The 15,729-nt window shown below is 44.8% G+C and overlaps 1 protein-coding gene across 1 annotated transcript; it reads right to left on the bottom strand.

Moving 5' to 3' along the window:
• Window positions 1-365: 365 nt before the first annotated feature.
• On the bottom strand, window positions 366-9,838 carry LOC144674296 (uncharacterized). The gene is made up of 3 exons (XM_078535722.1): window positions 8,805-9,838; window positions 3,119-3,604; window positions 366-483 (listed from the first exon to the last, which is right to left on the bottom strand). Exons 1-3 carry the CDS (start codon window positions 9,836-9,838, stop codon window positions 366-368), a joined length of 1,638 nt encoding a protein of 545 aa, XP_078391848.1.
• Window positions 9,839-15,729: the final 5,891 nt, after the last annotated feature.

Here is a 15,729-nt window from a genome sequence, read left to right as displayed (position 1 = left end):
CAAACACAAATTAGTTCCTTTTGAACATAGGAACATGTCTCAGGACATTGGGGCAGCAATGAACAAACTCAGGGGAATATTGGATACTGAGTCAAAACAACATTATATTCTTTCACCATGCGACCTATCTCAGAATTCTCTCATCAAACAGACCATCAACATGAGAGGAATTGACATTTTAAGTCATTCCAAGAGGAAATCAGAGGCTGTAATTATCCAGGGATGTTGTTCTGAAATTTACACTACCTCCCACTGTCACCAAAGCTGGCAATAGACAGCTCATTGTTCTAATTGTGTTGTAGCCTCTGTCCCAGATGTTGTTCAATATAGATTTAATGTTCAGAGAAAGGGGTGAGACTGGATGGTCAAAACCGCTCACAGGCTATGGAGGGTGATGTTGACTTGAATGTGCCAAAAACAATGTTCTTCATAGGCACCAATACTTTATCCCCAGTATTAGTCACTTTGGTCGGTGTTGTCCACCTGATAGGACAGGATGTGTCCTCATGTGTCTGGTTGTATGGGTGCGGGTGTATCCCTGAGTGTGGAAGTGTGTGTAAATGTGTGGGTGTGGAGAGGTTGTCTGAGTGTGTGTGAGACAGACAGAGAATGTGTGTGTGGTTGTCTGTGCTGCTTCTCATTAGCTATAACACAAACCTTCCTCTCCAAGCAGACAACATGGCTCCTGAGAATCCCATCCAGTGATGTGAATGGTACGATTCGGAGATTCTTCATCCAGGGTGAAACCACAGGCTGACCGTGTGCTGTGTAAAACCTGACATCTATACAACCAGGCCCCACTTCTCCAGGAACAATGTGAAGTGTCTGCTGCTTTCCAGATCCATTCCTTTCCCCTCACTATTATCCTCAGATAGTTCACAAATTCCTTGTGTACAACATCCTCCAACATGCCTATGGTTTCCACTTTAAATATTTCCATTGGTCTTTTTCACAGAGAGCAATGGGTTTGCTGCTTTCACAGGAATCAGTTCTGAAATACTGTCCCTCTGATCATTAGGCTCCCTGGAGTAATATACTGATCCAGATCTTCCCACCTAACACAAATCCATATCCCCATCTAAGTTCCAGATTTTAATGTGATTGTCTAATATAGAAAACATATATCATTTAACCCATTTAAACCTGATTCAGCACACCCTCTCCACACATACTACAAGAGGTTGTCTTTGAGATCAGTTGTTCCTTTGTAATCTGGGTTGTTCTGAATGATGACAATATGAACCTTCTTCCTAACCTGTCATAACCCTTGAAAGGGGGGAATGCGTCATTAACAAATATATGCTTCAGGTTAGTAATTCTGCTTAGTCTGAATGACATAATTAATTTAGGACTAACAGAAGGATTAGGGTATGGTCAAACGGACAGATGTCCAACGGGGACACAAGGGGACTTCTTGCTAATGTCGGGATTACAAGGTTAGACATTATTTTTACATTCATTTTTTTAACAATTTGCTGATTTTTGATGGAAAGAGAGACAGTGAGAAGGAGCTAGAAAGCCAAGGAGGTCAGAGGAAGTGCACTTGTGGTGTGGGGTGGGAGGGGAATAACAGAGGAACCAGGTATGGGTGCAGACCATTTTTACAGAGGCATGAATGTACAGGAGCGAAATTATAAACAAGGGCACATGGTTCATTCTGTAATCATGATCAATGCTGTAATGTCTACAAAATACTCCAAACGTACGGGAGAAACTTGTATCGATGAGATGTCTTTGGGGCTCTCCTGTATCCCCATATTTGTCGTTAGTGTTGCTTTTCCATCACACAGCTGACTCATGCCGAGTGTCTAAGATACTCCACAACACCCGTCTGTTGGTTCATTCACTGAAACCACGGACTCTCCTTGTTGTAACGGTGACATTCCCTGTCTGCCCGGTTATTTCTTGAAGTCAGTCAGCCCTTGAATTGTTTGTACATTGTTTCATCATGTCCCACCCAGCTGGCCACCAGTGCAGAGGCATTGGAGGAGGACGGTTTGGACAATGTTGTTAGAGGCTGCAGACAGGCCGAGAAGGACAATGAGGGAGTTTTCCTTTGTCACATTCACATCGGGTGTCATTGGTGACTTTGGGAAGAGCTATTTCGATAACGTGACAGGGACAGAGATCTTATTGGAGGGATTTAAACATGGAGTTCTGGGAAATGTGGACATGGATTTGGGAGGTGATCAGGACTTTGGAGACTGAAAGGAGGTTGGAGCTGGAGCAGGAGTTTAATAGGATAGTGGGGTCAAGTGTTGGTTTTATTGAGGACAAGTGATGATGGCAGATTTGAAGGAGAGATGGGCAGTACCAGGAGAGAGAGAACCGTTAATATCAGTGAACATGGGGAAATTGGGTGATCAGCAGTTTAGCGAGAATAGGGTCGATGGAAAAGGAGGTGGGTGTCATGGACAAAGTGAGCTCTGAGAGGGCAGGAAGGGGAGATGGGAGAGAAACTGGAGAAAGATGTGGGTTCAGAACTCGGACATGGGGGGTCTTTAGAGACAGTTTGTCCTGGTGGGCTAGTGGAAGGGAGGGAAGCAGCAGAGGCAGCTGATCGGATTGTCTCAATCTTAGTGACAAAGAAGCTCCATGAGCTCCTCACACTTGTTGCTGGAGGTGAGGATGGAGGAGACAGGGGAGAGGGAGAGCCCTTCGAAAGGAACTAATGTCTTAGGGATAGTAAAAAGATTCAACATCATCTATTTAATAGAAAGCTTAATGATTTTATTTTCATCCAGAATATTAACACCTATAACTGGGCTGGAGTTTACTAACATCAGCAGAAACAGACCCCAGTGAAACATGGTTCAGTTGCAAAACTCAATCACTGTAGTTACTCGTGAACCTCCTGGTGTCTCAGCAGGTTGGATGACTGAGTGAATCCTCTCCCACACTCGGAGCAGGTGAACGGTCTCTCCCCAGTGTGAACTCGCTGGTGTTTCAGGAGGTTGGATGACTGAGTAAATCCCATCCCACACACGGAGCAGGTGAAAGGCCTCTCCCCAGTGTGAACTCGCTGGTGTGAAATAAGATTAGCTGATCGCCTGAACCCAGTCCCACAGTGAGAGCATCTGAACGGTCTCTCCTCAGTGTGAACACGTTGATGGGACACCAGGTCCCGGAACTTTTATAGCACTTCCTGCAGTCTGGACATTGAAAAGGTCTCTCCTCACTGTGAACTCGCAGGTGCGTCAACAGATGGGATGAATCAGTGAATCCCTTCCCACATTCTGAGCAGGTGAAATGCCTCTCTCCAGTGTGACCATGCTGGTGTCTCAGCAGGTTGGATGACTGAGTGAATCGCTTCCCACACTTGGAACAGATAAATGGCTTCTCCCAAGTGTGAATTCGTTGGTGCACAGTGAGATGAGATGATCGCCTGAACCCAGTCCCACAGTGAGAGCAGCTGAACAGTCTCTCGTCAGTGTGAACACATTGATGGGACATCAGTTCCCAGGAAATTTTGTAGCACTTCCAACAGTCCAAGCATTTAAAAGGTCTCTCGTCAGTGTGAACTCGCTGGTGTTTCAGTAGGTAGGATGAACGAGTGAATCCCTTCCCACACTCGGAGCAGATGAACGGTCTCTCTGCTGTTTGACTGCACCGATGTCTTTCCATGTAATTGAATCCCTTCCCACAGTCCCCACATTTCCACGGTTTCTCCCTGTTGGGACTACATTTATGTCCTGCCAGATTAGATGATTGGCTGAAGCCTTGTCAACACACACAACACGTGTACGGTTTCTCCCCACTGTGAACGGTGCTTTTTCCTTCCATGTTCAAAATCCGATGATATTCAGGCTACGATAAACTGTGCAACTCCATCGGATCCTGATGTGATGTTTGGTTTCAGTTTTCTGACTGCAAATCCTCCCCTTCTAATATCCTGTGGAATTGATTTAAAACAGAAAGAGGGAGTGACAGAGAACCCACAAAAACACAAAGGCAGGTTGTGAAACTGAGCTGAATGAATCTGGGAATTTGTGGGGCCGGCACGAGGAAAAAGTGACCACGAAAGATGCTGGATTGTCACAAAAACTCAACTGGTTCACTAAGGTCCACCAGAGAAAGGACCTTCTACACAGTCTGTGCCCATAAATTCCAAACTTGTGCCTGAACACTAAGGTCTAGGTCATAGGAGCAGGAGTCCTAACACTGACTCCTGGGGAAATCCACTTTCAACCTTCCTCCATTCTGAAAAATCATTACTCTCTGTTTCCAGTCACGCAGTTAATTTTGTCCCCATGTTGCTGCTGCCCATTTTGTTCTGTGAGCTATAACTTTGCTCACAAGTCTGTTATGTGGCACTTTACCTAATGCCATTTGGAAGACCATGTACACCACATTAACAGCATTACCCTCATCAACCACACTGTTAAATCTTGAAAAACCTTAAGCAAGTTAGTTTAACATGATTTTTCCTTAACAAACTTGTGCTGGCTTTCCTGAATGAGCCCACATTTGCTTAAGTGAGTATTAATTTTGTCCAGAATTATCACCCCCAAGGTTAAACTGACTGGTCTGGTAGTTGCTGGGCTTATCATTACACCCTTTTTGAACAAAGGTGTATGATTTGCAATTCTCCTGTCCTCTGACACCACTCATGGGTCTGAAGAAGATTGGAATAATATGGTCAGTGCCTCCACAATTTCCACTCTGAACTCCCTCAGTATCCTTGGATACATCTCATCCAATCCTGGTGCCTTGTCAACTTTATCAGACAGCCTATATAATACCTTCTCCTTATCAATATTAAACACCACAAGTGTTTGAACTATCTCCTCTTTAACCATGACCTGCGCAGCATCACCTTCTTTGGTAAAGACAGATGCCAAATATTCATTTATACCCCATCCATGCCCCCTGTGCCAATGGGTAAATCACCTTTTTTTTAAATCCCTAATCAGCCCCTTTCTCCTTTTACCGGCCTGTTACTAGGTATCAGCCAGAGAAAGCGTTTTGATTTCCTTCCATGTTAGCTGCCAGTCTCTTCTCATACTCTCTCTTTGCTTCTCTTACTTTCTTTTTCCAATTCCTCTCTGAATCCTCTTTCTTCAGCCTGTCTCTCGGTTGTATTAGCCACCTGATATCTCTGTTAGCAGACTTATTCATCTTCATCTTAATCTCTTCTCTTATTTAGTGAGCTGTGAATATGTTAGCCACACCTTCCTCATTTGTGAAAATATGTCTTTACTGTGTCTGATCTATTTCCTCTTTAAGGCAGCCCATTCCTCAATTACAGTTTCTCCTGCCAACCTTTGATTCCACTTTACTGGGTCAGATCCATTCTCACCTTATTGAAGTTGGCTTTCCCCAGTTAATTATTCTTTCTCCTACAAGTAACCTTTGCCCACAGACAGACAGGCCAACTGTTTACCTTCCAGATTTAAAGGCCGATGATATTCAAGTCCTCACGAATTGAGTGACTCTGCCAGATCTGAATTGATGTTTGATTTGAGTTTCCCATCTGTCAACCCTTAACTTCTAAGATCCAGTAAAACAAATTTACAAAAGCACTAACCGTCACTCCAAGATAGAAATTGAGATGAGACAAACATTACTCTTGGTTTGAGTTTGCTGTGTGTAAATCCTCCCCTTCTAACCCCCTGTAAAAGGAGTTTCCAAAATCCATCCCTGTCAGTCCAGGATAGAAATGCGCAAATCCTCTCCTCCTGCTACCTGGACCACGATGGCCGCGCATGCGCCCTGCTGCACATTGCCCCTGTGAAGATGGCGGTTGTTAACTTGGGCCTGTCTCCGAGAGGAGACGCGGGTCGGAATTGTCCCCTCTCCATTCGGTGTAACCGCAGGACCGGTACCTTCTTATTCAAGATTTAAGACCTTCACAGGGTCTTCATGAAGCCTCCCCGCCCACTCCGCCGCCTCCATCCCTCCCCAACTCACCGGCTCCTTTTACTCGCCTGTCTTCGCCATTTGTCAACGTCTTCCACCAGCTCCAGGTACAGACGGTACTGCGCATGCTCCAGTCAGAGATCGCAATGCGCATGTACCAGTCACTGCCAGCTACTGCGCCAAGAGCTCCTGTAGTGAGGATAGAGCACATTCTGCCCCCCACTGAATGCTGGGTAAACGTACCGCCATTGAAAGGCCTTTTCTGATAAGATAATTATGTTTTATGATCCGATGATGATTGGCGCCATAGGGCCAATACATAAAATTATTAATATTGATATGGCAACCATAGTGCACGGCCCCTCCACCATAGTTCTGTCCTGGGTGTAATTAACAACAGAACAAAACCTGACAGTTAGATCTGAACTCACTGGACTCTCAGCAGCGGCACAGACAAGTGATTTTTCTTCCCATATTCTGACTACTGAAACTCTGTCTTGTCAGTTGGAATGTAGCAATTGTGGATCTAATCCTTTGACCTTCTAAAACTGGAGTGTTAGCAGGTGGGCAGTGAGCAAAGGGTTGCACACATGAAGTATCTGAATGGTCTCCCACAGGTATGAATGTGCTGCTGTGTCAGAAAATGGAATAACGAGGTGAATCCATTTCCACATTCAGCTGGTGTGATTTCATGGTGTGATTTTGCAACATGAGTTTCAGCTCACACTGGGATCTCAAACTCTTCTAAGAATGTGCTCTACATTGGCAACCACAGTTAGAGAAAGGTGGTGTTGTAAATTTGAAATAAAAAAACAAAATATTTGAATTTTCAGCAGATCTGGCAGTGTCTGTGGAGAGTGAAAGATGTATTTAAATTTCAGGGCTGTGACTTTCCATCAGAACTGCACTGCATCAGTGAGCAGACTTAAAAACTTATCTCTATTTCTCAATTCACAGATTCTCCTGGATGTGCTGAGTATTGCCATGAATTTCTGCTTTTATCTCTGATTGAAGAAGTTGCATATGAATTGTGCATTAGATTTATTGATGACTAATGTATATTTATTCTCAACCATCTACAAGTGGAAAACTCTTCCACTTGTCTACCCTGTCAACCCCTTTCATTATCTTAAAGGCCTTAGTCAAGTCATCCCTCACTTTCTTTTCCAGAGAAAAAAACTTTTCAATCTGTTAAATCTTTGTGAATTTGACATATTTTCCAATTCTGGCATCATTCCAGTAAATCTTTTTTGCACCATCCCCAGTGCTTCGCTCCTTCCTATAATATGGAGGCAGAGCTAATCTGAGCATCTAAGTCACATTGTCCCAAATTCCTGTATGTTGTAAGGATCATTATGGCAGTGGGAGAGGGGACTGTGGTTTCGAGCTGTTATTCACCATCCCCTGTTTCAGCCATTCTCCCATTAGCTGAAAATAAGATTAGATGAAATGAGCAGATCTCATGAGCCAGCCTGTGACATTATGAATCAATTACAAAATTGTCTCTCAGCCTTACAGTGAAGCAGAGGGTATTTTTCATTCTAAATTTGCTAATTATACCATTAAGAATACCCGTCAGGGAATGACTAGATTTCAGCATGGGGCCAGTGTAAAGCTCATTTAACATGATTACCAAGCAGTGAAGAGGTGAATTTGTAATTCACATGCACCTTGTTTGTGCATTTCCCAGATTAATAGTTGCACTGAGTCTGTTGTTCTCCATCTTGATATGTTCAAGATGGAAATCCATAAATATTTGGGCACTAAGGGATATGGTGATAGGATGGGAAAATGGAGTTGAGCTGGAAGAACATTTAATGGTGGAGCAGGCTCAAGGGGCCTTTTAGTCCAACCCTGCTCCTATTTCTTGTGTTCTTATGAACATCAGTGTGAATCATTTCCATTCAAGCACAGCAGATGCAGCAGCACCCATCCACCTCCTCCCTTCCCTCATTCCAGGGCCCAAAACACTTTCCAAGGGGCACAGTGATTTACTGGTACTTCTTGCTATTCAGTATTGTCTATTCACTGACCACAGTACGGTTTTCTCTACATTGAGGAGATTAAATCCCAATTGGGTAACTGCTTTGTGGAACATCACCTTTCAGTCTCCAAGTGTGACCCTGAGGTCCTGGTCATTTACCAGTTTAATCTCCACCCACTCCCACTCTGACCTCGGCCTCCTGCACTGTTCCAATGAAGCTCAATGGAAGCTCGAGGAACAGCAGCCCATCTTTCATTGGACACTTTACATCCTTCTGGACTCAACATTCATTTTGACAATTTCAGATCATAACTACTGCTCCCATTTTTTCTGACAGTAGGTGCTGGTAATGGTTCTTCTTTTACCATTTATCCCTCCTCTGGGCCTGTGTTGTTTCTCCACTTGTCCCATTAGTTTATTTCCTTGTCTCATTATCACCCAATGCTGCCTTGCACCATCATCCCCTTTGTCATTTAATCACGAGTTCAGGCTCGGACAAGGGGGATCTTTAGAGATAGTTTGTCCCAGTGGGCTAGTGGAGGGGAGGGAAACAGCAGAGGCAGCTGATCAGATTGTCTCAATCTTAGTGACAAGGAAGCTCCATGAGCTCCTCACACTTGTTGCTGGAGGTGAGGATGGAGGAGACAGGGGAGAGGGAGAGCCCTTAAAAAGGAACTAACTTGTGCTAGAAATATCAAAACGACTCAACTGTTCATCGCAAAGCTGATTTATTCCAATTTTATACAGAATCTGTAACTGAGCTGGAGTTTATTAACATCAAAAAGCAAATATCTTGTTAAAAATAGTAAAAAGGTTCAACGCATTGTGTTTAACACAATGCTGATTTATTTGACTTTTATCAAAGCGGGCTGGAGTTTATTAATGTCTACAGAAACACACTATAATGAACATACTTCAGTCCTGAATGTTATTAAGAGCAAAATCCCATCACGACAGTTACTTGTGAACTTGCTGGTGTCTTAGCCGGTGGGATGACTGACTGAATCCCTTCCCACATACGGAGCAGGTAAATGGCCTCTCTCCAGTGTGAACTCTCTGGTGTCTCAGCAGGCCGGATGACTGACTGAATCCCTTCCCACATTCGTAGCAGGTAAATGGCCTCTCTCCAGTGTGAACTCTCTGGTGTCTTAGCCGGTCAGATGACTGACTGAATCCCTTCCCACATTCGGAGCAGGTAAATGGCCTCTCTCCAGTGTGAACTGTCTGGTGCAGCAGCAGGTTGAATGACTGACTGAATCCCTTCCCACATTCGGAGCAGGTGAATGGCCTCTCTCCAGTGTGAACTCTCTGGTGTCTTAGCCAGTCAGATGACTGACTGAATCCCTTCCCACATTCGGAGCAGGTAAATGGCCTCTCTCCAGTGTGAACTGTCTGGTGCAGCAGCAGGTCGAATGACTGACTGAATCCCTTCCCACATTCGGAGCAGGTGAATGGCCTCTCTCCAGTGTGAACTCTCTGGTGTCTCAGCAGGCCGGATGACTGACTGAATCCCTTCCCACATTCGGAGCAGGTGAACGGTCTCTCTCCAGTGTGGACTCGCTGGTGTGCGATGAGATGAGATGATTGCCTGAACCCAGTCCCACAGTGAGAGCACCTGAACGGTCTCTCATCATTGTGAAAACATTGATGAGACTTTAGTTCCACAGAACTTTTGAAGCACATCTCACACTGTGGGCATTTAAAAGGTCTCTCATTTGTGTTAACTTGCTGGTGTCCCATGAGGTTGGCTAATTGAGTGAATCCCTTCCCATGCTCAGAGCAAGTGAATGGTCTCTCCCCAGTGTGAGTGCACCAATGAGATCCCAGTTCCAATGGGGATTTGAATCTCTTCCCACAGTCCCCACATTTCGATGGTTTCTCTCCATTGTGACTGCATTTATGCTCCGTCAGGTCAGATGATTGGATGAAGCCTCGTCCACACACAGAACACGTGTACGGTTTCTCCCCACTGTGAACGGTGCTTTTTCCTTCCATGTTCAAAATCTGAAGATACTCAGTTTAAGATAAATTAAGCGATTCCATCAGATCCTGATGTGATGTTTGGTTTCAGTTTCCCGAATGCAAATCCTCCCCCTCTAATCCCCTGTGGAATTGATTTAAAACAGGAAAAGGGGAGTGAGAGAGAACCCACAAAAACACAAAGGCAGGTTGTGAAATTGAGCTGAATGAATCTGGGAATTTGTGGGGCCGGCACTGGGAAAAAGTGACCATGAAAACTGCTGGATCGTCATAAAAACCCAACTGGTTCACTAATGTCCTTCAGGGGAGGGAACCTGCCACCCGGTCTGGGCCTACACAAGACTCTGGCCTCTACAAGAACATACGAAATAGGAACAAGAGAAGTCCTAACACCCTGTCGAGCCTGCTCCACGATTCAATACGATCGTGACTGATCTTGGGCTTCAACTCCACTTTCCCACCCACTCCCCATATCCCTCGACTCCCTGAGAGACCAAAAATCTGTCCATCTCAGCCGGAAATATATTCAATGATGGAGCATCCACAATTCGCTGGGCTGGAGAATTCAATGTGACAGAGAGAGAAAGAGAGAGGAGTGGGAGAGACAGAGAGAAGGTTACTAAACTAAGCACAGGATGTCGATAAACAGAATTCAAGTGCGTGGGATTGGGGTAATATCCTGTTATAGTTTGAGAATTGGTGAAAAGACAGAAAACAGAGAGTCGGAATAAATGTCTCATTCTCAGGATGACAGGCTGTTTTTGTGGGATACTGCAAGGATCAGTGCTTGGCCCACAGCCATTCACAAACTATACAAATGATTTGAAGGCACTCATTTAAGCAGCACCTAAATTTTCACATTCTCATCCTTGTTTTCCTCCATGGTTGTGATCATTCCTATCTCTGTAACCTCCTCCAGCCTCACAATCCCCCCGAGATATCTGCTCTTCTTGAATTCGATAATAACTGATTTTTATAATTCCATCACTGGTTGCCATTCTGTCAGTTTCCAAGACTCTAGAATTCCCTCCCTAAACCTCTCCGCCTCTCTACCTCATTTGCTTCCTTTAAGATATTCCTTCAGACCGACCTCTTTGACCAAATTATTGGCCACCTGCCCGAGTATCTCCTTGGTTTCTAACATTTCTGTGAAATGTCTTGCTAAACTATATAACAATAAATGTGCGATATAAACACAAATTGTTGTTGTTGATTTGGACATATATCAATGTCCCTTCCTCATCACTGGGTGAATAACCTGTAGCTCCTTACCTACCAGCATTGTGCGAGCACCTTCACCACACGGACTTAATTAGTAATGGGTTGAAAGGTTATGGGGAGAGGGAGGGAAATTGGAGTTGAGGCCAAAATGAGATCAGCCATGATCATAATGAATGGTGGGGCAGGCTCGAGGGGCTGAATTGCCCACTCCTGCTCCTAGTTCTTATATTCTTATGTTCAAGGATCTATGGACATGCACACCAAGGTTCTGTACTTCCTCGGGTCCTACCATTCATCATGTACTCCCTTGTCCAGTTAGTCCTCCAAAAATGCATCACCTCACACTTTTTGGGATTAAATTCCATTTTCCACTGTTCTGCCCATCTGACCAGCCTGTCTATATGTCTAAGGGTTTCCTCCTCGCTATTTACCACACTAGTGATTTTTTTGTGTTACCTGTGAACTTACTGATCATACCTCCTACATTCATGTCTACATCATTAATGTCCACGAAGAACAACAAGGGACCCAGCACCAAACCCTGCAGTATGCCACTGGACACAGGCTTCCAGTCACAAAAACAACCTTTGACCATCACCCTCTGCCTCCTGACACTGAGCTAATTCTGGATCCAATTTGCCAAATTGCCCTGGATCACATGGGCTCTTACCTTCTGGACCTGTCTCCCATGCCAGACCTTGTCAAAAGCCTTAGAGAATTCCATGTGGACTACATCAACTGAACTACCCTCATCTACACACCTCGTCACCTCCTCGAAAAATTCAATCAAATTTGTTAGACATGATCTCTCACCGACAAAGCCATGCTGACTATCCTTGATTAATTCTTGCCTCTCCTCATGGGGATTAATTCTGTCCCTCAGAACGTTTCCAAAAGTTTCCCTACCAGTGATGTTGGACTCACTGGCCTATTAGCTCCCTGGTTTATCCCCACCATTCTTCTTTAATAATGATACCACATTAGCTGTCCTCCAGTCCTCTGGTACTTCTCCTGTGGCCAGAGAGGATTTGAAAATTAATGTCAGGGCCCCTGAAAGCTCCTCCCTTGCCCCCCACAGCACCTGGGATACATCTCATCTGGGCCTGGGGATTAATAGACTTTTAAGGCCCAATAAAACCGCTAATACCTCCTCCCTCTCAATACTCATTTGTTCAAGTATATCACAGTCCCCCTCCCTGATTTCTATACCTACATCGTCCTTCTGTATAGTTAATACAGATGCAAAGTACTCATTTAAAACTTCATCTACATCTTCCAACTCCTCACACAGATTGCCATTTTGGTCCCTGATGGCCCCTAATCTCTCCCTGGTTATCCTCTTGCCCTGAATATACTTATAAAATGCCTTTGGATTTTAACTTATTTCACCCAGCTGTGTTTTTCATGCCCCCTCTTCGCTTTCCTAATTTCTTCTTTAACCCCCTACACGTTCTGTACCCATCAAGGGCTCCTGCTGTTTTAAGCCCTCGGTATGTACCATAAGCTTCCCTTTTTTTCCCCCCTTATCTAATCCTGTCAATTCCTCAACATCCCAGTTTCTCTGGACTTGTTGGTCCTTTGTGGGAAAATGTTGGCCCTGTACTCTCACTATTTCCTTTTTGAATGACTCCCACTGCTCTGATGTTGATTTTCCTACAAGTAGCTGCTCCCAGTCCACATTGGCCAGGTCCTGTCTTATCATATTGAAATTGGCCTTCCCCAATTCAAAACCCTTATTTTCTAACCATCTTCGTCCTTTTCCATAACTACTTAAATCTTACTGAGTTATGGTCATTATCACTGAACTGGTCCCCCACTGATACTTCTACAACTTGCCCAGCTTTGTTCTCTAATAGGTCCAGCACCTCTCTTGTAGGACTTTCTATGTGCTGGCTTAAAAATCCCTCCTGGATACATTTGAAGAATTCAGCCCCTTCAAAGTCTTTCACACTTTGTCTATCCCAGTTAATATCGGGGAAGTTGAAATCCCCGATTATTATTACCCTATTATTTTAACACTTCTGAGATTTGCCTACATATCTGCCCTTCTATCTCTCCCTGACTGTTTGGGGGTCTATAGTATGCTCACAACAATGTGATTGCCCCATTTCTGTTTTTAAGTTCTACCTATACGGCCTGATTTAAGGAACCTTCTAAGATACCATCCCTCCTTACTGCAGTAATTGACTCCTTGATCAATATTGTGACACCACCATCTCTTTTACAACCTCCGCCCCCTTCCTGTCTCACCTGAAGATTCTATACCACGGAATATTGAGCTGCCAGTCCTGCCCCTCCCTCAGCCATGTCACCGTGATAGCAATGATATCATATCCCCATGTGTTAATCAGCATCTGCAACTCATCTGCCTTCCTCACAACACTCCTCACATTAAAATAAATGTCATACAGCCTTGCCATGTTGCCTTGTGCCTTAACTTGACTTTGTACACTCTGCCTTCCAGACTGACTTGTTTTTTCTTATATACTTGTCTGTACATCACCCCCTCCTATACCTCTACTCAGTATCCCACCCCCATGCCAAATTAGTTTAAGAGCCCACCGACAGCATTAGCAAATCTCCCCGCCAGGTTCCCCACACCTTTTAAAGCACTTCTCACACTTAAATTAAAAGGTCTCTTGTCAGTGCGAATGGTGTCCCAGCAGGTGGGATGATGTCCTGAACCTCTTACCACACTGTGAGCAACTGAACAGCCTCTCACCAGTGAGAATTCAATGTGTTTCAGCAGGTCAATCCAAACAGACAAATATTTCCCTTTATTATGAGTTTGCTGTGTGTAAATCCTACCCTTCTAACCCCCTGTAAAAGGAGTTTCCAAACACTCGGTATAAACTGGGCTCCGGGAGTTTGTAATCCGGGTTTGGAGTCCTACACCGGGTGTTTGTGAATCCTCCCAGTCCACCCTCCGGCTCCATTCCTCTCCTGCACTCGGCCCTTTCTCACCCGCTGGACTTTAAATTCCACCGCAACAAAAACAAAAATACCTGGAAAAACTCAGCAGGTCTGGCAGCATCTGCTGAGAGGAACACAGTTAACGTCTCGAGTCCATATGACTCTTCAACAGCACTAAGTAAAAATAGAAGAGAAGTGAAATATTAGCTGGTTTAAGGGGGGGTGGGACAAGTAGAGCTGGATAGAGGGCCAGTGATCGGTGGAGAAAACCAAAAGATGTCACAGACAAAAGTGCAAAGAGGTGTTGAAGGTGGTGATATTATCTAAGGAATGTGCTAATTAAGGGTAGAAAGCAGGACGAGCAAGGTACAGATAGACCTAGTGGGGGTGGGGGGAAGGAATCTATTGGTCCGGAGCTGCCGCCAATCATTTGGAGTCGGAACATGCGCAGTCCGTGGAGACAGACGGTAAATGAACTCGAACGAGCAGATTTAAAATGCGGGGTTTACAAAGTCCGAATGCAGATCCAGAACCGAAAATAAAAGCGTGAACAGAGATAGGGCCGGCGGATGAATTTGGAAGCTTCATAAACTCACGGTACCGGCCCCAATCCCTCAATAAGAAGCCACCGTCTCCGGGTTTGCTCGGCGCTGCGGGAGAAAAGCCCGAGTTAACGGCCGCCATCTTTATAGGGGCAATGTGGAGATTGGCGCATGCGCGGTCGCCATCTTGATGGGCCAATGTGCTACAGGGCGCATGCGCAGCCGCCATCCTCACGGGGACAATGAGCAACAGCCCGAGGGAGACATTCATAAAATGTGTGTTCACCAGGAGTTTTAGATCAGCAGCAATAGAATTATAAACCCACAGTCACTCAGCAGTACAGAATTTAAGTATTGCTGAAAAAGGGAGACCTTTTGCTGATATTTCATGTTGCACCCATCCGGACAGATGCAAAAAAAAAAATTTCCTAGCGAACAACAATTTATGCTGCACGAGGAAAGGTGTTGACTGGTTTGGCCAGTCAGCTCTGATTGGTCAAAGCATCACCATGGAGAATGCACCAAAGAGCCATCATCCTCCATGCTTTTGTTAAATTCAACAAAAGGCCCCATCCCTGGACATGCACCTTCTGTCTGCAGTGGGCAGTTCCCTGTGTATGAATATATGCAGCTTCTAGCAAGCATAAGTGAGCCACATTATGAGCCTGACTGATAATCTTTGAAATTTGATGTTCTTGCGTCTGTCCTGATGAGTACAAGAGAAAAGGTTTTGACAGAATGTCTCTTTTTTTAGCAATACTCAAGTGTCTTAAAGGGGGAAAATGTGATCGATAGAGGGAGTGGTGCAGGTAGAGATTTCAGAGTTTGGGAATGAGGGAACTTAAGGCAAGGTCATTAATGCTGGAGCGATTAAAATGGAGAATGTACAAGATTCCAGAATTCGAGCAGTGCAGATATCTCAGAGGGTTGTAGGGCTGGAGGAGATTACAGAGATAGGGAGGGGTGAGGCCATGGAGGGATTTGAAAACAAGGATGAGAATTTTAAAATCAAGCTATTGCTTGACCAGGATCCAAGGCAGGTCAGGAAGCAAATGGGTGACAGAGGAACAGGACTTGCTACGAGTGAAGACATGGACAGCAGACCTTTGGATGGCTTCACGTTTACGGACAGTAGAATGTGCGAGACCAGCCAGGAGTGTGTTGGGATAGTCGTTCAAGTCTGGAGGTAACAACGGCAGTGATGAGGGTTTCAGCAGCAGATGCACTGAG

The sequence above is a fragment of the Cetorhinus maximus genome, unplaced genomic scaffold, assembly GCF_964194155.1.
Source record: "Cetorhinus maximus unplaced genomic scaffold, sCetMax3.hap1.1 HAP1_SCAFFOLD_620, whole genome shotgun sequence".
NCBI lineage: Eukaryota > Metazoa > Chordata > Chondrichthyes > Lamniformes > Cetorhinidae > Cetorhinus > Cetorhinus maximus.
The sequence above is the reverse complement of the archived record's forward strand: the minus strand, read 5'-3'. Positions and strand labels throughout refer to the sequence as shown.